The 26,549-nt window shown below is 39.0% G+C and overlaps 1 protein-coding gene across 3 annotated transcripts in view; it reads left to right on the forward strand.

Annotated features, from left to right (window-relative positions):
* Window positions 1-26,549, forward strand: part of NALCN (sodium leak channel, non-selective) — a 245,639-nt gene that overhangs the window by 173,045 nt on the left and 46,045 nt on the right. For all 3 annotated transcript variants that reach the window (XM_052785688.1, XM_052785689.1, XM_052785690.1), the window contains 3 exons: window positions 8,708-8,844; window positions 10,584-10,725; window positions 24,535-24,608. In XM_052785688.1, coding sequence (XP_052641648.1) covers window positions 8,708-8,844; window positions 10,584-10,725; window positions 24,535-24,608 — 353 coding nt within the window. The remainder of the gene's footprint in view (window positions 1-8,707; window positions 8,845-10,583; window positions 10,726-24,534; window positions 24,609-26,549) is intronic.

The following is a 26,549-nucleotide window of genomic DNA, read 5'->3' on the forward strand; positions in this document are numbered from 1 at the left end:
GGCTGTCCCCCTGCAGCCCATGGAGGTCCACGGTGGAGCACATACCTACCTGCAGCCACCCACGCTGGAGCAGGTGGATGCCCAAAGGAGGCTGTGACCCCGTGGGAAGCCCGCACTGGAGCAGGCTCCTGGCAGGAGCTGTGGCCCCATGGAGAGAGGAGCCCACGCTGGAGCAGGTTTTCTGGCAGGACTTGTGACCCCGTGGGGGACCCACACTGGAGCAGTCTGTGCTTGAAGGACTGCAGCCCGTGGAAGGGACCCACGCTGGAGCAGTTCATGAAGAACTGCAGCCTGGGGGAAGGATCCACATTGGAGAAGTTCGTGGAGGACTGTCTCCCGTGGGAGGGACCCCATGCCGGAGCAGGGGACAAGTGAGGAGTCGTCCCCCTGAGGAGGAAGGAGCGGCAGAGACAACGTGTAATGAACTGACTGCAACCCCCATTACCCGTCCCCCTGCACCACTGAGGGGGAGGAGGTAGAGAAAATTGGGAGTAAAGTTAAGCCTGGGAAGAAGGGAGGGGTGGGGGAAAGGTGTTTTAAGATTTGGTTTTATTTCTCATTATCCTATTCTGATTTGATTGGTAATAAATTAAGCTAATTTCCCCAAGTTGAATCTGTTTTGCCCGTGACAGTAATCATGAGTGATCTCTCCCTGTCCTCATTTTGTCCCGCGAGCCTTTCGTTACATTTTTTCTCCCCTGTCCAGTTGAGGAGGGGAATGATAGAGCGGCTTTGGTGGGCACCTGGTGTCCAGCCAGGGTCAACCCACCACATAGGGTGATACCCTGGTACATTACTGGTATGGATGTAGCCTTATACTGTCTGTACATTCAGTGAAGGAGTTACCCTAAGGTGATATTCCATCTTGCTTGTCTTACTTATGTGTAGTATGGGATGAGTCAATATCTGGAGATACCTTTTTCAGTTAAATATAGGAAATGCCTAGATGATTATATGATGTACTTCACATTTAGACAACTATAATTAACTGAGATGAATACCATCATACATGCTATGGCCTAGATTCATCCTGCCTAACACTGGGAATCACACATCTGATTTAAAGAACATACTGGATTCAACGTAGTCAATGGAAAAAGATAAGCATGTCTGAAGGGTATAGCCAGCCCGAGATCTGAACTGACCTCTACAAGTGCCTCTTCCTCACTTGTGGCTATAGAGACTAAGAAAACCATAACTTAATTACCTCAGGTAGGTACCTGAGGTTGAATCTGGTCTGGTAAGCACATTCCTGGGGCCCTGATTATGGACACTGACTGCGCAGAATCTCAGATCTCATGTTTTTTAAAATGGTGTAATTCTTGCCACTGCAGAGGAGAAAAAGATTGGGAAATATGGCTAAAGTGTAATCGATGTAGCAATGTTTGCCTGAGTCTGTAGACAGTATGAAGTAATAGCTCTGAAAAATTCATCTTATTTACCTCAGTTAATCAAAGGGAAACTCTCTGACACACTGGATTCCTGTCCTCTATTAGATAAATGGACTAAATCTTAGCCAAATTTTTCTAGAGGAGTTTTGTACCATTTGAATTGCAATCATATCTTGTCAGCAGCATTTGTTCCTGAAGAACTGATAGGAGCTACAATTACTGGAAGGAAGTTATTAAAAAACCTACATTTGTGAAACCTTACTCAATAGCTTATTAATTTGGAAGACTTCATGCAAAATTGACGAAAAAGTTATTTAAATGAACAATTGGGAAATAGCAGTCACAGCACCAAATTGTACTACACACAGCATATAAACCCTGTGACACAGAAAAATTGTTTATAAAAACCCCAAATCTTGTGCATATGAGAAATACATGTGTAATCTTGTTCTTCCATCTGCCAGGAACTTTTTCAGTTTATTTTACCCTTATATTATCAACAGTGCTGTCTCTACTGTGAATGCCAGCACCACTGTAATCATATTTTTTGGTACATTTCACTGAAAATCCCCAAGGCAGCGCAGAATGTGGTTAAAATCAATTTAGGTTCTATTTTACAGTCCCTATGTGGGAGAATTTTTTATTGCTTGCAATGTCCCCATTTGTTTAGGTGAGCCCGAAGGGCAAAATTCACAACTGGTACATCTAGGCAGTTAACTAAAAGAGGACAAGAGAGCAAGCTCAAGCGTTAACCCCTTGTCTGTGCACGCCACTTAACTCTTCTCTCACTGCTGGCTCTCTCCTGTAGCTCCGGCTACTTTCTCCCAGACAATACTTTGGTGTAGTTCAGGGAATATTTTGATTGAGGGACAGCTTTCAAAGAAAGCACGGACGAGGCCTCACCAGGTTGGACTCTAAGCCACACAGCCCTGTCATGCTGTCCCACCTTCAGCCAAACTCATAAGCTCTTCTCCCTCTCAAAGTAGGCAATACACAACCCAAATGTCATCCTACAGAAGTGCTGCTCAGGGGAATTGCGCATCAAAGCTCTTAACGTTGTTTCAGGTGCCTTGAAGAACTGGAAAACCTGTAGAAAAATAACTGTTGTAATTATGTCTCGGGGCCACTACACAGGGCCTAGAGGAACCAAGAGCCAAGTATTATGAACTATGGTTGAAGTCAGCAGGTACCATCTGACCTTAGGCAAGGGGTTAGGCCCTTGGCAGTCTTTTATGTTACACTATAGACGTAAGATCTACGCATCATAAATACTGCTTTTTACCACTGCAAGTGTTACTTTTACCCAAATTCAATTTGTCAGGTTTTTTTTTACCTTAATTTCCAGATTGGTTTTTACCTTCCTTTTTCCATGGTGCAGTTTGCTCAAACAAAATTGAGCGTTTTCTTCATTGTTAATGGAATTGCAGGTGTAAATAATAGTAACTGAACAGCTGATTTGTGTTGCACTTTAAATCAAATGCAGGTACAAAAATGTTGATACGAATTGATGCCAAAGCTGAATGTGGGCTGTGAAAGCTTACCCATATGCATATCTTCTTTTAGTATAGCTCGTTCATTTCCAAAAATTTACCATGTCTATACGATTTCAGAATAATAACAGAAAGGAAAAGAATGGCTCATTTAATCTGCCTTCCTTATTTTGTGTTGTTTAATTTACATGTCATTTAATGCTAATTACTTGTATTTCATTCAGAGCTCCTTTTGACAAGACAAAGGTGATGGTAAATCTGAGAATCTGGATAAGGAAAAAATTCTGGAAAACTGTTGGATGGGTGCTGGTATCAGTTTGTAATGTCTTTCATCTGCATGCACTTTCATGCTCAAAGTATTTGGTGTTGGAGCACATAGCATATCCTGCGAAGAGTATAACACAGATACTGTATAGTCACTTTATTTTTCAGTTACAGCCCCAAAGGAGATTTGCAGTGAAAAATGTTGATATATAGCAGTGCACTATAATGTACCAAACAAAATTAATTTAAAACTATCCTGTAGTGAGACCCCCTGAACTTTCTCAAAAGGTTTGAACTTTTCAGTCACCATGAAATTATTCTGGGCAGCTGGCCAGTTCCTAAATAAAGTGTGTGTACATCAGTAGCAAAGCTTTTAATTTTGAACATGATTGATCTCAGCCTGTTATGAAAACTGTCCACTAAAATGAAAGAGTTAGAGCATTGCAGTAAATTTTTCATCATCATTTAATTTCATTGAAATGCGTGCAGAGCATTTAAGTGAATTTTGCATACAGTTGCCTCACAGACCGTATGAAAACTGCATCTTTCACTCTTTACGTTTTGCACATCACTGGCTCTTCTTCCACGATCAGAATTAAATGAATAGAGAACAAAACAAAAAGTTAGGAAGGGTAGCTCTTATCCCTTTGGCTATGGTTAAGTCTGTTTCTCCTTTGGCATGTTCTCACCAAAGTGTCAGTGTCTTAGAAACTCAGTCATAATGACTGTGTTAAATTTGAGCTTTCGCTTTGCTTTGCCAAGAACATTAATTTCAAGGATGTTTCTGTCTCTAAATGCAAATTGGTGATATTAAGAGATACTCACCTTAGTTAGCCCTTTGAACTGTTCAAGTGATCTTGTTCGTATTACCAGACCCCGGAGCACTTCCATGTTCCAGGCTGTCCGCTCCCACCTGAGTCCGTAATGAGACCTCTGCATGTGCAGACACTTCTCGCATCCTGCGTCCGCAGAGGAGGATGTAGGCTGGAGGGCACTGCCCTGCATTCGCCTGAAGAGCTGAAGTGCACTGTGGCATGTCTGTGCTGGTGAACACAGGCAGAGACTGGGGGAACGCAGCTCTCCTCATCAGATCCTGCTGCTCGGTTTAATGCTTTTTCAGCAACTCCGGTCACTGCTATTAAAGAAGTTGCGGCGTGCACTTTAAAAGAACTCACTACTTTCACCCAGACCACACTTGCAGTGATTAATATCTGAGTGACTATAGTACTACAATGTTTTAAGATAAAAAAATTAAGAACCGCCATTTATTGCCTTACTCTCCTCTTCAGGTTCTACATAACACTGTGTATGCTGTGTGGCTCAAGTACTGTAATATAGCGGGGCGGGGGGTTAATTTTTAAACATCAACACTTTCATTTCTGAAACACAGATGAGAAAACTTTAGTAGCTGGCAGAGGTGGGATGGTTTGTGAATAGCCTCGGGGTCTGGCTCTGTTGGCCTGATGGGACCGGTGTGGTTACGTGGGAGATGCCAGCCTCCTGCCGGGAAGGCTGCTATCTCCAGCGGGGCAGTGATTGCTTTTCTGACCTTCCCAGCACAATTGTCTGACCACAGCCAGGGTGCATCTGAGTTAGAAAGATAACTCTGCCCCTTTTTCTCACGAGTCATCCCCTGCTCTCTCTTTTATTGCCCCTGCCTCTCTCCGAGTCTTCCACGTTCACCACCACCCATGCTACTGTGTGTATTTAGGACAACCACTTACAGGTTCTCTTCAGTTTTAAGGGCCCAGATCTTAATTACACTACAGCTGCTTTTAGCAATCACCTTTTTGTAAGGAAGCCTTGAAGTCACAAATAAATTTACAGCTGAAGCTGCATTAAGTAGTATGGATGAGATCATACTATGTAACACCTGGGCTGCGCCATGGGAGAGAGTCAGTACAATGAAGCAGTTGCTGCTGCCGCCGCATTTACAGTGTGTGCAGTTCAGAGGGGTTTGCTTCAGAAGAGATTCAGTCTCACACTGGACTACGTGCCCCATCACACATGGGGTTTGAAGCCGCCAACCTAAGGACCGGTCATTAAGGGTGATCCTTAAGTCAGTCTCGGTGCCTGGAGTGCATTTGTGTGTAACCAAGGTGGAGCTTGTGGGTTTGTTTCCTCCAAGAAGAATCTGTTTTGCTTACCAACGCAGCTCGTAAACTAAACCAGCGAACAGCAAGTGCTGAGGATTGGGGGGTTGACTTCAAACTGCTCCGAACCAAATGGATACATGGCCATAATGCCTTTCTGGGAAATTATGTTCTCTTCACCGAGTCTGCCTTTCTCACAGCTGTCTTTTGTATTGATCTAAGACAATTATGTCAACAGATCAGGGAGAGCTTGGATTTCAGGGACTTGGATCTGAACGTATTATTCAAGCTACCATTGGAGTCCAAAATTAAGATTTCCTCTCTGCCACTCCTCACCATTTATGTACTATTTGGATAGGTTCTTCTGATCTAGGTTCAGAGCAGGCAGTTGTACTGTATGTATTGTGCCATTAAATCTGCCCCTATAAACTCAAGCACCATGGAAATAGTGGAAATAGACATAAATTCCTTCTGTGGTTTTACAGCCGTAAATGTTTTTTACCATTCTAGCAGCCACAAGAGAATTTAGCCAGGCCAGGCTGACAAAATGTTGGTGAACTGTTCCCAGTAGGCTCTTTGGGGCTGGAGATTGAGGGCCATGCAAAGCAAATCAGGCCAGTGTGCATTTCCTTGCCAATAGTAATAATAATAAATAAAAAATAAAAATCATAGAGAAAATGTCCTGATATTTTGGGGTTAGCTGTTACTTGAAACACTCTACACCATCATTGCCACATTTCAACATAGTCCTGTGCCTTTAAAAATATGTGTGTTTGTTATGCATTAAAGAAAGTTGAAATGTAAAGGTTTTAAGCAGCAATACAAAATAGGATGTATGTCATGTGGAGCAACAATTACACCCTAAGTGCATAGAGAACTCAGTGAAGCTAAATGCCTCACACTCCCCAGTATGTAATATTATCACAGCATGAGTAATTGGAGATATTCTATAGATCTGCTTTGACTTTAGGTTATTCTAAAGCCTATCTTCAATCATTCTTCTGTTTAGACAGGGGATATTGCTGTCCCCTTGCTTACCCTTTGAACTATACAGTTTCCTGCTTCCAAGGTCTCCCTGATCTGTTCTGCACCGAGACCTCAGACAACATTGTAATCTATCAATCATATGCTCTCTATTCTGTATACACTGATCTCTGCGAGCAGGAGTTCATAGCTGTAAGAGACATTGTCCATGCCAAAATCTGCACATTTATGCGATGATTTCTTATTAAAAAGCAAATGGCAGAAACTGGAAATCTTTTTTCCTCTAAAAATTACCCCTTCCCAAAGCTTTTCAACAGTACAAGGTTGCAGAAAAGCCCTGTTAGATTATCCAATTCATTTGCTTGTCAGTGAGCGGTTTCCTTCTGCAGTACTCTGGTGTTTCAAGGGTTCTGTCTAGTCTGAATTTGAAATGATGAGGCACTTCTCTCCAGAGACCTCTCTGAACACTCAGAGATTTCCCTGTAAGGATAGTAATCTTTATTCTCATCCAAGAAATTCCCTTTCTTAATTTTATCCTCTCATTCCTATATTTGGGGTACTCTTATATTCTTGAAATAATTTGTTTTCAAGTATTTCTTGCATAAATTTACATTGTCTCCCTTCCCCTTACTTTATTATCAGTTATGGTAGGTGTAGTGTAAATATTGGGCCCCTTTAGTCTTTCTCTCCTTTTTTCTCCCTTGCCCCACTTGGTTTATGTAGCTCTACCCTGGTTTTCATGGCTCTCTTCTACACTATTTTGGCTTGTCAGTGTGAGGCTGGTAAAATGGTATTTAGAAATGAATGCATACCCAGGTATGGTCTCTTCAAAGAAGCACAGAGAGGAGCTGTGGACTTCTGTACCATTTATATTACATTCTGTACCTATATAATGCCTAACCAACAGAGATTGGTTGTGAGCATAGCCTTTGGCTGGTAATGTAATTGGTGCCCCAATTGGCCTTTTGATGCTGTATTGAAGTATAAGTTCTTGTTTAGTTTCTGCTCTTATTCCTGCTCTAGAATTTTTTCAGTCTGTTATTTCTTGCCCCTATTTCGAAATCTGTCCTTTTCTTGTCCAACGTGGTATTTGGAAACTTCACATTTTAATATCAAGTGAATTTCATTAATGTCATCATTTCTTCCTTTTAAGGATCATTAATAAAGCAATTAAATAGGACTGGACATAATACAGATTTATGCAATATTCCCCTTCTATTCTGACTCAGTGCTTTACCATTAATCATTAGTCTTTCTTTGTAGCTCTTCAAACAGTTTTCAGTCCACATGACAACTTATATCCAACCGAATATGAAATGATCATCAGTTTAAGCTGTCCTGTGGCTGGAAGTGGTGATGTTGCTGATAGCATGACAGTGCAGCAGAGTAGTTGTTCTTCTATAGCATGGTGTGGGAGCGTGCAGTGGGAGGCAGTGCAAATGAGAGTTAAAACTCCATTCAACTTCCTGGGCAATTGCCCCTGGTAAAAATCTATAGCTGACATCTATCAGCAGTATTCCCTGCAGGTGCTGCTGATGAAAATCCGTTTTAAAATGTAAGCTTCTAAGCCTGTGCTCACAAGCAGGTGGGAAAAGGAGAATTGAAATAATCTCCATTAGATGCATGCTTATTGAAATAGTATGCAATACACGTACCATTTAAAATAAATGTAAAAATGAATTTCACTGATTCTTTTTGACTTGGTATTTTGTTGCACAAACTACAAAATGACACAACTGAATTGCTACATAAGGTAATCAATTCAGGAATCATATCTCCATATCATATCTTTTTTATCTTATATCATTAGATTTAGCCATCGTCTGTCCACATAGATGTATCTGCCTTTTCTGTACTTAGATGTGTGATATTCCATGGAATAACTGTTTATGGATACTTATAAATGCAATATTCATTATGTGATTTGCTGCAGCTCAGTATCAGAATTGCTGATGTAGATGGATTCTTTTAAGTCCTTTGTTATGACTTATAATGCTCATCTAAATGTAATTTTCCTGTTATTTTCATGTTCTGAGAGCTGGATTCCCTTAAAATTGCTCCCTTTTAAAATGCTATGTTCTATTTGATTATTGAAGAGCTGTCAGCATATACAGAAAGATGTGCTTAATAAGAAAAGATCATGGGTGTTTATTTGCTTGATAAAGTGTTAGAGATCTGTGAAGAAAACATAGAAATAAGCATATTGAACAGGACACTAATATGCTTCATATTTTAAAATTAAAATTATTAGCAATCCTCCCATTTTATGACTTTCAATTAAAGGCATGGTATTAGTATTTGTCAGCTTCTAGCACAAGCAGACCAATAAACTCTTGAGTATCAAATTTACCCTCTGTAGTTCTTTGCTGCCATCTTCTGTTTCTTCAAATGATTGCCTTTATTGTTTGGATTCTGAAAAACAAGGCTGGGATATTACAGAGCAAAATTTCCCTTTCTGTCATTTTTTTCATTTCCTTGTTTTCAGCTAAAGCAAAGTGAAGCAAATGCAGATACAAAGGAGAAGCTTCCATTGCGTCTACGCATCTTTGAAAAATTTCCAAACAGGCCACAAATGGTGAAAATCTCCAAGCTGCCTTCAGATTTCACAGTTCCAAAAATAAGGTATTGAAATATTTCCTTTGCTAGTACGCTGTAAACTTGTCTGGTGCCATGTAGCACCCCAAATATTTAACTGTTTTGCTTGTGGATTAAGCAGATAGTTCAGAAAAATCAGAAATGAAACGGAATTAACATTGGCATCGGAAGGATGTGACATTTTGGCTTTACTGCATTTTTACTTTTGAAAAAAAAAAAAAAAAATCCTAGCACTCCTTATAACGTATTCATGAAAGCAACTACATTAGCTGGAACCAACAAAAGTACAATATGATTGAAAAGTGTGTTGTTGTTTCTCCACTCCCATTTGTATTTTAGATTCTTGGCTGACATAGACAACTAGCAGTCTAATCAATTCTCATGTAGCTTTTTAAAGATAAGGTCAACTGGCATATAATGATTATTAGGGGGGATAACACAGGCCATGCAATATTGGTTACTCTGTGACAACCTTGTCCCCTCTTTGTATTTGCATAGTTACCACTTTCCTGTAAAACTCACCTTAACAAAGGATCGGACCCTCAGCTGTCTACTAGATCATCAGTTACAGTACAATTACCCTTGGCGTGGTCCCAAAAAAAGCTTACAGAAATCCAAGGGCTACTCTAGCACGTGTGTGCTGCTAAGACCACTGAAATAGCACAGACTGACCAAACAGGTCCCCTGGCCGTGCCCATTCCAGTATCCCCACCGAGCACATGCTGGGAGAGAGGATGGTGTGAAAGATGGCAGTCTGGGTCTCCTGAGGTTACGTTTCTTTTGATTAAACTCACAAGGAAGCTAAGGCAACTGGTTTGACCTGTTTGTGTCATCTTAGCTGAATGAAAGGAATAATGCTGGTCAGAAGGGTCACGAAAAACAACCTTCCAAACCTCAAGGAAGCAGTCATAGGTGTTCTGTTTTTAGTATCAAAATACTGTTTGGTTATATATTGAGGGCATTATTCTCCTACTCTTAGTCTTCTTTGGTATTTCTTTCTAGCTGTGTTTTTCACAGCATACTCTAGACTAATACGTGGTGATGCTAACTACTGAAACAGACCTCAAACTATCACTAGCAAATCGTATCTTTAAATCTGAAGCTATCGTACTATGTAGAACTCTCTCTCCAGATAAAAATTAGTTTTGACATAGTCAATTTACACTGAAAATAGGGCAACTCTACTAAACTTAAAATACAGCAAGATAAATGTACATTTGCTGTAAACAGAAATGCTTCTACGTTTTAAACATGGCATATGTGAGGCACAGAATTGCTGAAGCATCTTAATACTGGCATTCAAAGCAGTTACATGAACAGATGTTGTTTGAAATCTTCGGGAAAGAATTTCTTGTGGAGAGTATGTTTCCTTTGGATTATATCAGTGTTTGATTTACATTGAAGTAACAACTCGCTGTTTAATGAGCTCAAAAGAGCTGAAAACTGCAAAAAGGCACTTCAAATATTTAGCACTTTAACTGGTAAATAAATAAATAAATAAATCTTAAAAGGAATAAAATTATTTTCTTTGACACTACATGCAGGCCACCCACCTCTCAATTCAGTTATGGATTTCTTTAATAAGTGAATTTCAGTTTTATCAGTTGTTTCGTCACTCTGTCCATTTATACATCTATAGCCCACTGCAACTTTTTCTTGGAGTTTATCCATCTTAGCACTAATGGGTTGTGACGTGTCATAAAGAAAACGAAATATTAACTCTTCCTGGGGTTGTAATCCATCAATATCTTCTATTTGTTCACAAGGGAAAGTTTTATGAAGCAGTTTATTGATCGCCAGCAACAAGACACCAGCTGTTTGCTGCGAAGACTTCCTTCAGCATCTTCTTCCTCATGTGACCACTCTAAAAGATCAGCAATTGAAGAAAACAAATACATTGATCAAAAGGTAAATCAAGACTATAGGGCAGTATATGTCTTTCCTTGAGTATTGTGAGGAAAGACCTCAGATTATTCAGTTTGTCACACTACCTAAAAGTGAACATAAGCCAGGGTGACTGAACACAGGCTAAAAGGCTGTGTTTAATTTAGCCTAAAACAGACATCACAGCAAATCCTCATTTGGTTTAAATTTTCCTGTCTCCTTTGACTTCAAAATTGAGGATTTGATACATAATTTTGTTCAATGCATCCATCTTACAAAGCTATTATTTTAAGTAGTCTTGCTTTTAATCACTGAGAAGCTAGTGGAAAATTAAAGTTTGTGAATATTGCATTGGATTTTTGAGTGCCCTGATACTGTTACAACGTTGAGAACACACTTCACTGAAGCAAGGTCTCTGTGTAATCACTAGAGATGAGTAAAAACTTAAGAATTATTCTAATTATTTAGAGGACATTAACCTCTCTGTAGGCCTGGGAATCACTAGAAAACAGATGCTGAACACATATATTTGATACCCGTTGTGCTAAATGCTGCTAGTCTCCCAGCCGGACTGGCATGGACAGTTGGATTTGAAATATATCAAGACTGCTTGGAATGATGATGATGATGATGATGATGACAACGACGCAGCATAAGTAAATGTGTGTGACTTCTGGAACATTGCAAAAATACAGGGGCAGCAAAAATCTTCATGTGCATCATGGAAGATACTGGTTTCCCAGATTTCTCGTGGCATCTACACTGATACCACTTCTTCATCACTTGTAATATCATGTAACTTATTTGTGACATTCTAACAGACAAAAGAAAAGTCCTTTCAGTATTCATAACAGGGTGCTCAAGTCCTGTTTGAATATTAACGTCGGGGGTTTGTAAATACATTTTAAGTTACAGAATCACAGACAAGGAAAAGAATGAGGGTACATATTGTAGTTTCTCGGTGTAACTCTGGCTTTCCTAGTGTGTGGTTTGCAACTATAACTCAGGACAGCATTCATACAGGCAGGAAGCACAGTTGGGGAAAACAATACTCTTCTGATAATGAATGAAAAGAGACAATTTGCAAACTACTGTTAATTTCCATCCCTGTTTCAGTGGAGGAACCCATTCCTGTGGCCGATGTATTCTATGACATCAGTAAGCCAAAGCTGAACAGCATGGGCTGAGAGAGAGGTCTGTGGTAAAATATTATTTATCAGACAAGGAAGGCCATAGGAATCAAGACTAAATGGACATCATTTACTCTAACAAGCACAGCAGAAAAATTGGATAAGTTATTAAATGACAAGCCTAGGGGTCAGCAGAACTATACCAAATATCACTAATGATGGATCTCAAACACTGTGTCAGGGAAATCAGAGTACATTTCTACCATGTAATGAAGAGATGAACAGAGACCTTAAACTTGTCTTAGCCACACAGACAAGTCCACAGTATGCAATGCAGAGCTGTGCAATGATTCAGTAGATCTGTTTACATGAAGATAGTTAGGTATATTAGATTGCAATCTTAATTCCTTCTGCCTGCTGTTCACAAAAGTGAATCGTTACTGTGTTTGAACATAGATGAATACATGGCACAGTTTATTCAATGAGATCTTGCAATATGAAAACAGAATGCTGCATTCTTTTCAAATTTTCACTTCCCTCCAAGAGCAAATATGCATGATCTGACTTTCATTTTTGAATTGAAATAAGTGTTTGCAAATTGGTTTTGCACTATTCAACCTGCTTTAAGCACATACTTTTGGATTCCTGTGCCTTAAGGGCAGAATCAATGATGAGTAGTATTTCTGATAAATGCAGCTTAAAACAAGGTATTTACACATTCCTATTAAGAGGGAGAAAGCACTAGGAAAGATTTTGTGAAAGTAATTACTCTGGCTTTCTATAGTTACAGTTGCCAAGGCAACCTCACTTTTGTATGAGCAAATCTTCTTAAAAATATCTTATCCTTAAAACAAGCTTGGAATGACTGGTTGCACTTAAATATAAACCTTACATGCATACTTTACTTTCCTTTGTCAAAAAAGAAACCTGACCAAACATTTTACTAATCCCAGTGCCTAGTAGGATGCATTCCCGCTGCTCCTGATAGCAGTGCAATGGCTTCAGAAACTTTTCACATCTTTTTTGCATTGTAGTTGATGAAAAAAATAGGGTGGAATCAAAAGGTGAGATTCTTCTGGCAGATTTGACTCTGTCCTTCCTTTGTGGTGCCTGAACTGTGGCTAGTTCGTCCAGTTTCTCCTGGACTTATATCAGTATTTCTGCGTTCCACACCTGCTGAAGTGATAGGAAGTACTTAATACATACATTCCCTTATTTCCACTTCAGCAGCATTCTTTTTTTCTTTCTCTAAAAATCTGTCACTATATATATATGGTGTTGGTTTTGTGTTCAAAATCAATCTGACCCATAATTTGTGATGATCGATAAAGCAAATTCGGTTTTGTTCTCTTATATAATGGGTTGAGTAAGTCTTTTCAGTGTTATAATTCCCCACTTCCTTGAAAAGATGTTTTAAGTTGTAAAAGAGGAGTAGGTTTTCATTGCATTCTTCTGTTTTTAAGTTATTTGACCTTCTCAGAATAATTGAAAAAATTATTTATTCATGTATATTACCATAACCGTGACGACAATTGGTTTGAAATCATTTTCATCTATGGCAAATCAAAAGAACAGCTTTGAAGAACAGATTTCTCTGCTATACTCCTTTTTTCTAGTCAAGTCAGTGAGTTCCAGAAGATTTTCTAACTCTTCCAAATTTCTGAACTATTATCAAAGTAATAAACCAAACACCGATAGATAAAATTATTTTTAGATACCTAAATGTATCTAAAGTGCCCTTTACCTTTTATAAGTCCCCTAAGAGTTCTCTCTCAATGCATGGGGTCTGAGTGTGTGTGTGGAAGCAGACTGTGCCGTGTTGATTCTTCTACGTCCGATGCCAGCAACACCTGGGCTATCTCAGTTACGGATGCTTGATAGGCAGCTTAGCATGATGCTTTGATTGAGTTGTTTATGATTATCTGTAACTTTGTAAAACTGGGTTTCTCTGGGGTTCTCTGAACTTAACACTGCTGGAAACGTAGGATGGTCATTTTTTGCTCTCTGCTAGAGGTCCTGCTGAGCAAATTTTCTTAAAGCCATTGATCTTGCCATAGATCTCCTCCACTGTGTGCTGAGCTAGTCTGTCCTGACGTGGTTTGCAGGCCATAAGATGAAGAGCTCTGGGTCTAATTAGAGAAACCAGGACTGTCCCGGTTGGTGAGGATACCCCTGTTGTAGTAGAAAGTACCATGAAGATACTTTCTGGTGAAAGAAGGAAGATTGCTCAGAAAAAGGGCAAGTATAAGGAGACAGTGCCATTATAAAATTAATGGAAAAGGTATCTGAGGAAAGGGTTAAAAAATGAAAAGGGGAAATTATGGTATTAAATGAACATTGTAGATAAGGGAGAAGGTGAGTTTTAGAGACAGAGAAGGAAGTGTTCTTCTATACTTCCACATTTGTATGAAAATTATTCACAGTGTGCTGGGAATTTCCTTAGCTAACCAATATTTCAGTAAATTCTTGGACAGGAGAACTGGATGAAATATGGAAACATAATTTTTGTGAGAGTGGGTGGATGAGAAGAAAGGAAGTTGGCAGAAAATAAGGACATCTCACTGTGGTGTCTCTCACAAGAGCCTGAGGGATAGTCACAGCAAGTTTCAGGGGACGAAGAACTAAACGAGCTGTAAGATTTACAACAAATCAGGTGTCCAGTAAAACACAGCTGAGTTGGCTGTAGAGCATTGGCCTTGGCTCCCTAACTTCAAAACTAGAATCAGAGGAGCACAGAAACACCTCTTAACAAGACCTGCAGAAAATTGTTGTGAGGAGGACGCTCCTGAGCTGGTAACTTACCTTTGGCCCTACAAAACAGCACATTGCTGTTAAATTAGAGTTCAAAACTGACAGGCTCATGAAATGAACTTTGAAAATGCCTATGGCTCAATATGTACAGACACCCATGTGCATCTTTACAGCAGTGGCACAGCAGGAGTGAATTACAAAACAAAGTGAAAGAGCATTTAATATATCCATGTATTTTATAGTTCAGACTTTGAGCATCTCCCATTTAATTGAAGGAATATAAACAAGCCAGGTCCCTTATTTCTGCATTTGTAAGATTAATTGGATAGTAGCAAACATATTTTCTCTTTGCTGTCCTCTATCATCCTGTTTCCTTTCTGTTTCCTTTCACATGTATGAGTTTTGTTCTTAGCTCTGCAAGCAGTGAAGTTCATAGCCATTCCTCTTCCCTGTGGGAGAAAGATCCATCATTAAGGTCCAGCCCCTGTGAAAGCTTGACCTCCCATGCCATATGTCTCTCCCATTGATTACCTACTTACAGCAGAATGTACCTGTATGACGGGAGATCGTGGTCAGAAGGTGAGAGCTGACCTCAGAGGTAGCCAGAACAATTACCATGGAGGACTATGAATATTAAGCAGCAGACCTCACGCTGGATTCTGCGTTCTTTGGGGAGTTGGAGCACTGAGGTGATACGTTCATGATGACCTGTGTTGCCTTGCAGGTGGGCTGCTGAGGTTTGCACCTGCTTTTTTTAGGCTAGTTGCCATCATTCACAGGTATGATCCTGCTGATACCCATTGAAGTTAGATGGGATGGAACACAAGCATCAACCCAATTATAAGCTTCATCCTAGAAAGGCCTCAGTACTTCCTTGGAGATCAACACCCTTTGGTTTATGTAGAAATCATTATCTCGACACCTCAGGGAAAGTTTTTGATTTTATCTGTTTACAATTTCACACATAAGTTCAACACACAAGATGATTGCCTACAACTTTTAACAGATGTTTGGTTAACATCATAGGTACTCCATTTGTGAGCTGCTGAGACATGCCACCTATTTTTGATAAGAAGTTGTTGTTTAATCTGTCAATTTTTTCCGGAATGTCATCTTCTGATCTGTGCTCAGCTTCTTTCATTAACTCTTCTGTTTCTTGCAAAAAGAACCGTGTATATTCAGAGAATATTTTGAAAGGACTTTTCCTTGCAGAAAGTATTTGCAATTGTAAAAGCTGAAATAGCCTTTCAGCTTTTCGAAGGCATAGCTTTTAGTGTTGAAGAGAGTGTGTCCCAAGATATCTTTCAGAAAATCATCAGGCATGAAGACATTCTCGTAAACTTCATTTGTATTTTTTCCTTCTTAGGAAAGAACCAAGGGTAGAATATTTATTCATAAATTGTCATTTCCAGAATTTCTACTTCTTATTGTAATAAAGTTATGTCCCAAGTTAATCAACCTCTTCTGAACTTTATTTTGGGCATTCTATTATGCAAAGCAGAATTTTGGCATAAAAAGTATGATAGCATTTTGTTGTGTTCCTCATTATTCTTTTCTCTAAATAATTTGAAAGAATAATTTTATCACATTAATTTTCAATATAGCAGAAACTAATAAAGTGTAATTGTACATGAATTCCAAGTAGAAAAGGTTATTTATTTTTAAACGCTAATAAATACTACATTTTTTCTGAAGTAATTCTTGCAGTATCAACAAAAATCATTCAAACTTTATCTTAATCTCCCTTTACTGAGCATCTGAGTAGAAGTCTGTCCTACAATTTCAGTTTCCGTATACCGCTTGTTAATTAAACACAGCCAAGTGCTTCAGTCTTACCTATTCATGTCATTCACAGGATATTGCCAAAATCTATCTAGCTATAACATTCAGAAAAGTCATTAAAACAATCTTACCTGCTGGAATGAGAATGACCTATTGATCCAGCATTTTTTTGCTCATTACAGTCTTGATTTTCAAAGAAGATTATTTTTGTCCCATGTCTGTTCTCATCAGATCTTTCTAATGAAGTTAACATATGTAAATGCAGTATTTCAGGTTTTCTGAAAATTAATCAGGAGACCTCTTTGTCTGTTCTGCATTTTTTAAAGATTTTGTTTATTTTTAGATAAAATGGATATGTAACAGTGTCCCTGTGTCCCTGTGTCTAAATAATCAATTTATTGAAAAAGTCACTTTCTCATTAAGTATTTTACCACGTACATATTTCAGCTGGTAATGTTTAACTTTTCTGACCGTGTTTGCCTTCAGAGCAGAGAAGACAGAACTGCAGTAGTAACAAGACTCTGTTCTTGTTATGGTCTGTCTCCGGCTTCTGATGATTTTAAATCTCTTTGTCACTATTGCATCTACCTAGTATGTTCAAAATTCTGCCTGGAAAAGACCAATTTTCAATTACATTCTGAGAGAAAGGGGGCTGGGGACTGGATACTTCACCATTTTCAGAAAGGGCCATAATTTAGCACTTCTTTCTGGCATTAGCTTTCTCCTTCATCAGTTTTGTACTAAAAGATTTTGAGGGTTTGATACAAAGGCTGTGAAGATGCATCAAAACACAAGGGGCTGATCATACTCCTCCTGTTTCTTCAATCAAACAAAATACAGACGTGGCAAAATTTTTAGGGCTGTTGTATTTGGAGTGAAGGGAGAGGCAATGAGGGCCCGGGTCACAGGAAAGCCCTTCTATCTGAGCCTTATACTTTCCCTTTCCCTGCTCCTACCAAGGAATCCAGATCTCCTTCTCCAAGCCCTTCAGTTGCCCTCACCCACTCAGAGGACTCATTCACAAGAACTGATTAAATATAGTCGTGATTGCTTTGTTCTAGTGAAGGGAACTATATGCATGTGCTTTTATGACCAGGAGTTACATTATTCCTTGTTCCCCCAACCCAAGTTACCTCCCACTTGAAACTCTCAGTTCATAACAAGTTTTCTTCCCTTCCCAGTCCAGCCCAGCCTGGCAGTCTCGTCTTCCCTAGGGCCTTAAGATCCCCAATTCAAGGTATGGAGTGGAGCCTTCTCCTCCGTCGCTGTGCACCCAGCAGAATGTGTTACCAAAACCACATAAGCTTGGCCAGGAGTCCTCACTTCCACCCTGCTGTTGGCTGCCATAAGTAATCTGCCCAGCCCTCTTTACTAGCTTTTTCCAAGGTCTCCCTGGCTCCTGCATCAAGTAAAGATAGAAAACAGAAGAAAATAAACCTATCCAAGGCTGCACTTGCCAAAATGATCGGAGGGATGGACCACCTCTCCTACAAGGATAGGCTGAGAAAGTTGGGGTTGTTTAGCCTGGAGAAGAGGTTCCAGGGAGACCTTATTGCAGCCTTTCAATACTTAAGGCGGCTTTTAAGAAAGGTGGGGACAGACTTTTTAGTAGGGCCGGTAGTGATAGGACAAGGGGTAATGGTTTTAAACTAAAAGAGAGTAGATTTAGACTAGATGTAAAGACATTTTTTACAATGAGGGTGGTGAAACACTGGCACAGGTTGCCCAGAGAGGTGGTAGATGCCCCATCCCTGGAAACATTCCAGGTCAGGTTGGACGGGGCTCTGAGCAACTGGATCTAGTTGAAGATGTCCCTGCTCATTGCAGGGCGGTTGGACTAGATGACCTTTAAAGGTCCCTTCCAACCCAAACAATTCTATGATTCTGTGAAAAACCTGCCTGTTAAACCGCTGAAAGTGAAAAACTCAGATATGCCAAAGGGAAGAACCCAACCATAGTATGACAAGACGTAAAAGAGAGGGATTCTTCTCCCTCCCTGGAGCTGCTCCCCCATGTGTCTGAGATGGACTATTATCATTCCCTTTAAGTCTTTGAGGGTTTTGTGTATGCTAATATTAGCCTTGTCCACATTCTCAGACTTAATTGAAAAAGGTTCTTAGTTATGAAAGGACATGTAGATTTTCCAAACCAGTAGTCAGCTAATTAGAAGAACATGGCTTTCCTTAAGAGACAGGCAGCAATCAAGGGCTACAAAAGGAATTAAGGCTATTTCAGGTCAGTGACTCCCAAGAGTTAAGGAGATTATGCCCACTTCTCATTCTAGACATCTGATCAAAAGGGACAGCCTTTGACTCCTTGTGGCACTTATCTAATGCTAGACCACTTTCTTGACTGTTTAGTGAGCCTGTTTCTTATATAGGACAACCTCGCCAAGGGCCAGCTTTTCAAAGTCCAAATGAAAATTGTTGTACTTTAAGAGAAAGAAATGGATTAGGTGATCTCTAGGGGTCCCTTGTAATTGCATCCTTCATGATTCTGTAGGCATTAAGCAAAGTTTTCAACATAGCTTAAGAAATTCCCCACCGATTTTTATAGGATTTAGTCACTTAACCTGCTTAAATTCTTTTGAACATTTTGTTAGGTATCTACCAAAAACTTGCAGTCTGGCCTTCCATCACTCTTCATATTTTTGTCACATTCATTTTGATAGAGTCCAGTCTCTTCAAGCCAAACATGCATAGGCAGAATGCTGTTCAACAAATAATAATATTTGCATTTGAGAGGCTACACAGCAAACTCCAAAAAACGTGGGCCAAAAATATCCTATATTTAATGGAATGCTCAAGCTTTGAACAGATTCTGCCCAAATATTTCGTTGCTGTTTCTTAAAAATCACTCTGATATATATTGCTTACTGTATTGACTCTTTATATTTTTCCTAGAAGCTGTACATGTTTAAATAACAATATAATACCTAACAATCTGTTCATTCTGCAATCTACATAAACCATCAGTTGGCATCCAACAAATTCTAAACTGAAACAGAAGCTTTGGATTATTTTTTTTTCCTTGCTTGGAATTTCTGGCATGGTACAGAAGACTATTCCCATATGGTCCTGCAGTTGCCTATAAAAAATTATCAACAGCACTAAGCTAAAATTCCTAATTTTCATATAACAAGAAATTGCATTAGAAAAATATATTGCATGCACTTTTTATTTTCCATTGTCAACCAAACATTTCAGATATTTATATCTCATTATTTACTTATGACCTTGTCTCACCTTGTGTTGCAGAACACCCACCAGTGCTTGTCTCTTCTGCCAACTCAGCAGTGATCTGATACAAAAATAATACACGACGTCACCACAGTTTTTACTTGTTGATAGCATACAATTCTCTGTCAAATTCAAGTTGCAAACAATTGCTTTATGCAGTGCCTGCTGGGGTTTGTGCACTGCAAACATGTCACTAGCAAAATATATCAAAACCTTGACAATGAATAGCATTTCTTAAACCTTAAAACCACTGAGCCATATCTTAGCTGTTACAAATTGGCATACATCCCCCTGAAGTCAGCAGCGCTGTGCCAGTACACCTAGGCTGTAGGACTGGTCCACAGTCATTAGTTGTCACCTAGCAAAGGTATCATCCTGTGTTGCTTTGCTTTTAATCTTATGCCAAGGATTTTCTTTTTCCAGGGTAGAAAGCCTGGATTTTTTAAATAGACTACTAAATAAATAATTTAAAATATCTGCACTACCTTTTCAGAGCAGCAGGTGGCACTTGCGGAGCAACAATGTTTTGTGATTTAGCTTCTTTTACAACAGTTGCAGTGGTTTATTGCTCTGTCCTTGTTGTTTTGGACAAATGGGATTTCACAGGATCATTCAGATCGAGTTCACACCCACTGGACTGAGTCATTTTGTCTGCCTGAAGTCTGTCCTGCCAACAGCAGCAGTGAAGGGTGCCAGCACTTGTGGAAGAAGCACTACCTGCAGATTTCCTAATTCTGTGTCTGCGGGCACATCTGTGTAAATAAACTCAAAGGCATGTGGGAACCAAGGCATGAGCTTTATTCATGGTTTTGTAGCAGCACATGCTTTCCGTCTAAAACCTTTTCATCCAGGAAATATTATCGGTAATTTGCTGACCTGTGACAGCTGTTCCTTACAGATTAAAGTAACCTGCAGGAGTTCTTTAAAATGTGTTGTTGAAAACATATTTAACAGTAATCAGATGCTGTTAGGTGATTTCAGGACAGTGTCTTATGCGAAAAAATAATGCTCTATAGCAGAAAGCTATATGGCACTGTTATTTCTGCACCGAGTGTACTTATAGGCTGCATAAAGAAGTAAATAAATAAATAATGGCTAATAAAGATACACTGAGGGTGTCCTCACAGTACATGACAATCTGTAATAAAAAACCCAGCAGGCTAAACAGATATACCCTAAAATAACCTCAGTAGAGTATACTGTACTTACTTAATTCCACATTATCTGATCTAGTAACGTCTTTTTTACATTAACACTGCTAATAATTTCCTCTGCAACATTCAAGAACCCGGCAGGTATCACAAGTTTTAATTGCCAGCCTCATTCTACACCAGCATGCAGCATCTAGACATTATTAAACAAAATACTGATCATCACCCCCATTTTCTGTTTGTACAGTTCCATTGCATTTGCCTGGTGTGCTATGCGAATTTGGAAAATTAAACGGGAGCAGTTTGGTTTATTTATCTAATATAGAAATAAGGACACATATTTTTAAAATCTATAGTAATGTTTGATTTTCTTCAGCATGCATATTGACATATGCATGTTGCTATTTGACTGACTGGTGACTCCTTTAAATAGGAGAAATGGATCAATCGTGCATATCTAAAAATATTATCTTGAATCGCTTCTTCTGGATATTTTAAATTTAAGATAAATTCACCAGGGTTCTGCTGAGGCAAGGACTCCTAACTCCTAAAGAGCAATGAGGACCATCATCTTGAAAAGCTGTAATCCTTGGAAGTGCCTGGGTTGTATTATCAGCTCCGTTTTGGACCACTGAGATCCCATGGCACTAAAGTCTAGGATCTTGTGCATGCTTATGTATTCCTGGATTAAAGAACTGGATACCTGGCTCCAGTCTAAATTCTATCACAATGCAGGGGCAGACAGGATGGTAACAAACCTTCAAAACTTCACCTAAGCCTCAGTCCTTTGGGTATGCTTAGACCATGGTCAATGCCCAAGGATGTACTGCCTCAGGTGCAAGTTTCACAGCTAGTCCTTCTGAAAAAAAGCGCAGGAAAAGTAAATGCGCACTTTGCACAAATAACCTGGTGCAATGCCCTGTGTTCTGGTCCTTTTTCCTATTGCCACGATTTCTTAGGCATTTTTTTGTTTAAGCATCACTGGATAAAATTCATTAACAGCTTTGGGAGTAGGAACTGGAACCCAGTCTTCTGTCCCCCATCTCAGTGGCTCCAGACATGGGCTTCTTCCTACTGCTTCGCTCTGTGGATGTGGATGTGGCTCTGTGGGTGTTGCACCTCTGTTTTTTCGGTGGCCAAATACTGGAGTGCAGTGCTGTCCTTGCAGATCTCCAACAGACGACTAGGGTGTTCACTGAAGCCATCAAAAAGGGGGTCAAACCATTTCCAGCTGAGGCATGCAAGTGATTTAGCAGTATGCTTTTATACAAAACATACGCCACTGCCTCCTCCTTTGTTAGTCTTGCTACCTAGAGGGAGGATTCAGCAGTCCCTGGTAGATGACTGTGCCGGGTGTAAGTAGCCCTTGGCCTAGACCTGCTAGCAGCTTTTCTCGAGATGTTCTTCTTCCTTGCTGGTACTAGATGGTTTAACACTTGGCTTGGGGAAACACTAAATGTACCAGTACAAGCGCCCAGCCTCCCTGTAAAGTCTTTGAGAAGAAGTAGACTCCTCATTCCTGCTTTCCCAGGGCACATTCCCTTGTTGACGACCTATGTGGATTGCCCTGCTTGGGCCACACGCTTGATGCCAAGGTGTTTTGACACCTATTTTAAACACCGAAAAGAAGTGGTCTATGCCAGATAGGGAGCTGTAGGCAATTTCAGGAAAATTTATTTGCCTCAGCTTTTTTCTGAAATCAGATGAGCAAAACCTGGAAATTTGGAAGGAAATGAACGCTTCCTGTGTTGGAAATCTTTTTAATTTCTAAGATGTTAACAAGCAAAGAATTGTTATTAGAAATAAATGGACATAACACATTAGTAGGCAGCACACTTTTTTCCCTGATGTTTGATGTAATTGCAATTATTCTAAAGCAATTATTTCTAACAGAAAAAAAAACAACTGAAACAAAACTGGTTTTCCACCTTCATTATTCCCAGAAGCTTCGTGTTCCTAGCTGAGCCCTAAAAAAATTATTAGCTAACACCGTGCAAAAGGATAGATACTCCTGTGGTTGGAGGCTTCTTTCTCCAGTCCTGATAAGGGGAGAAATCAGTTATCTGGGATTTCACTGACATTAGAAGAAAAAAGATGTGAAAGAGTTGACACTGCTTTCACCATTGTCAGATATATCTAAATCCATAATAAGGTACCATGCTGATAAATCCACTAAACCTGTGCTAAGGTACTGCAAATGAGTTACAACCTATACAAATATGTTTCAATATATTAAATATTTACCCCTACACAATATTTAATATAATGGTATATCTCATACTGTGATTTTTCAGTTTATTTTGATGTTAACCATATCCAGGCAACGGAACAATGTTTTGGTTTATATTCAAATATTCAACAATTCTGTTACTATTTTTTTAATCTTAACTGAAATTCCAATACCTTATTTTCCAAACTATATTCTGAAGTGTTGCATACTTTATTTCAGTTTTCAAGTTGCAGGGTTTTTAAGGAACCCACAGAATCTCAAAATAGTGGTGTTTTCAAATCATGTGTGTTCTTACTTCCCCAGGCTGTAGAGAGATGGGTTAGGACTTCAGAAAGGTTAAAGGAGCCACACTTGAAAAGGCAAGGGTTAAGAAAGAGATTGTAGCTTGCTGTTACAGGTGTGGCTTAAAAAGCAGTAGCCATTTCATTAAGGACAGCCAGTATAATTAACAAGTTTTAAGGTATTTTCTAGGCTTCTGTTTTTCTCTAAAGGAAGGCACTTTACTGTGAATCAGAGTCAACCTGAGTCTTGAGAGAAGTTCTAGCAAAATCATTTGTCAAATGAGTCTGGATTTGAGGTAGTGTTTTAGAAATCTGTTACATACATCCTTAGGTCAGACACAGATCAGTTAAACAAATCTGATATTTATAATAAGTAGTTTTAAAGAATTGTGCTTAAAGATTCCATTTCAGATCAATCTAAAACAAGGCATACATTGCAAGGAGCTCCCAAGTAGTTGACAGAGTTAAGTCTTACAAGGTGCCACGGGCTTTCTGTTCATCACAGGTGCAATTCCTCAGCTAAATTCTTCAGCTGTGATTTGATCCTCGATTTGCCATGTTTGTTAACCACTTAGGAATTAAGTGGTTGGGTTTTTATGTATCTATCTCAGTCCTTTCATTTAATGTTCAGGAAGTCCTGTTTACAAGGATATGCTTAAAACACTGTTCATGACCAGAAATAAGCACAAGCACGTTTTGCTCACCACATTTTTTGCTATATATCAGGGAGAAGAAAGGGACCTGCTTTCATCTCACCTAGCTCTAGGCACTGAAATGATACATCTAAGCTTTGTTAGCTGGCTCTCTGTATAGTCAAGGCATCTCCAGGGTATGATCTGCCTAGTCAAAATCCAAAGTGGAGGAAGAGTAGCAGGGATTAAGACAAAGGTGTGACTTGGCCAACTGGAGAAGAAAAGAAATCTGTAATAAAGGGAATAATATTAGTGTTAGTAACAAAACTATCTGCTGCTTTCTACCCAGAACTAGCTAGGGATTGGGATAGGGAGCCCTAAAGCTGTAAGATCAGGCTAGGATCTTCAACATTCCTCAAGGAATTTGCTCTATGTGACCATTTTGATCTTTTCCACCATCCTTTTCCTGGAAAAGGACACCCATGCAACAGACTGTGAAAAACAGCTTTATGACAGAGAACATTATGTGTTTAATTTTACATACACTCGGCATCATAATGTTTCGTTGGTCTTTCACATACACATGCTATATTTTACAGCAATTAAAAAGTACACTGTCTTTTTCTTAATTTTATAGCTCCGTAAATCTGTTTTCAGCATCAGAGCAAGAAACCTTCTGGAAAAAGAGACAGCAATCAATAAAATTCTAAGGTAAGAGTCCGCAGTGATTTGATTTTGGTTTGACTGTCATCTGATTTCTCATAACCTTGTTTTTCATGAATGTTTCTGTACGTATAATATTTATGATAGTGTATCCCTTTGTAGTACATCTATTGCCTTCATTATGAAAGATAAATTGCTCTTTTCTCTGGCTGTATTATATGCTTGAACAGCAACAAGAAAGAGATTGTTCTTCAGTATGTATTTGAATTCTATGTCATGCGGAGAGATCATGTTTCAGCTCTTTTCACTTCTTCTGAATTAACCAAAAAATGTCTCTTCATAAGCGGTGTTATTTTGCCTAAAGATTTCCAGCCTAGTTCTTGCATATATATGCACATAAACATTCACGGGGGTTGTACACTAGAAAGCATAGACTACAGCTAATCTTATTCCAAGTAGGAAATGTACAATGAAGAAGATTTCGGAACTGTGACTTCTGTAGAAGGATTTCCTGAATATTTTAATAATGATCACTCATTTTGGTATTCCATATGAAATAAGTACTCAGCACCGTAAGTAAATAATGCAAGCCTAAGTGTCTAAGACCCATGTCTAAAGTTATCATATGGGTAACACCATGCTGCAGTTTTTCATGCTACTGTTCGTTTTACATTAGAATGACTCTCATTGATATAAGGTCCCTTAGCAATACCAACAATTTATAGATCGTTCTTTTTTATATATTTGCATTCTCACCAAAACAGGTGCATCTCCAGAATATTGTGAATGAGTGGTCCCAGGTAAATACACAGTATAAACAGGAATAACTGACCTGAGAAGTACAACTGTGGGATTAGATTAAATATCGCAGTGTTTTATGAGGAGCAGTGCAGTAGGAATTCAGTGTGATTTCTGGATTATGAAGTTTCTTGAAAAGTGCCTAGTAATTACATGCCATTTGAGAATTACTACAGCTCTAGTTCTTTTTAATGCTCTATAAGAATACAGCACAGGGAGAATGGTAGAAATTAATGTGAAACTTTATCTGTCTTTAAACTCAAGGTAATGAAAACATGAACAATTACTAAGTCAAATGAATGCTCTTTGTCAAAAAATTATTGAGAAATGTAGCTACAAGACCATAAGTATTCCATTTTAACAAAACTTAGGGCTGTATTCGTAAGCATTTCTTAGTTATGTGAATGTACCTTGATTTTATAGGCATTACTGTTACAGATAGATAATTACAAGTCTCTTTGTCCTAATTAAAAAAACTTTTAAAAAAATGGGTTTAGATACAGGCTTCATGGCAGTGTTTCAGTAAAACATTTGTAATGAAATCCTGTGTTATATTACAACTGTGAAATGTTATTGACACCTCTAAGGTTACACAAATGTCAGTTTGTTTGGCATGTTTCTTATACTAGAGGAAACGTGTAGACAAAATTTTTTTTAAAACTGGACATCTGTAGGGGCTCCATTCTTTCTTAGATAGAAGAAAAAATTAAGTCCTGCAAACTGAAATTCAGAATTCTGATTAATTCTTCCATCAGCACCGAACTTTCTCCTCTTCAGGAGAAGTCTGAAGCAGAGTGGGAGGAGAATCCAAGCAAACCGTTGTTTGGACTTCACTAAGTTGTCAGAGGTACCAGGACAGAATCAGAAATGAGTCCTTCCAATTTCAATCCTGCTGACTTCCACTTGGTTCTTCAGAGCACGGCTTCTGCCAAAGTTTTCTATCTAGGAGGAATTCTCATCAATTCGCCTGAATTCCTCTGAAGAAAAGTTTTGGAGGCAGATGAAGAAAGTTTTCATTTACTAATTTATTGATTTATTTTAATTAATCTATTTAATCTATTAATTTAATCTACATTTACTGTGCTTTTCCATCTACTTCCTGAGTGATCAGCAATGAACTTTTGAGGAACACAGAGAAAAGGAGGGAACTTCTGTCAAGTAAGAAAAGCGTGGGATGCTATGTCCTTTAAT

This window comes from Harpia harpyja, chromosome 4, assembly GCF_026419915.1.
Source record: "Harpia harpyja isolate bHarHar1 chromosome 4, bHarHar1 primary haplotype, whole genome shotgun sequence".
In the NCBI taxonomy this organism is placed as follows: domain Eukaryota; kingdom Metazoa; phylum Chordata; class Aves; order Accipitriformes; family Accipitridae; genus Harpia; species Harpia harpyja.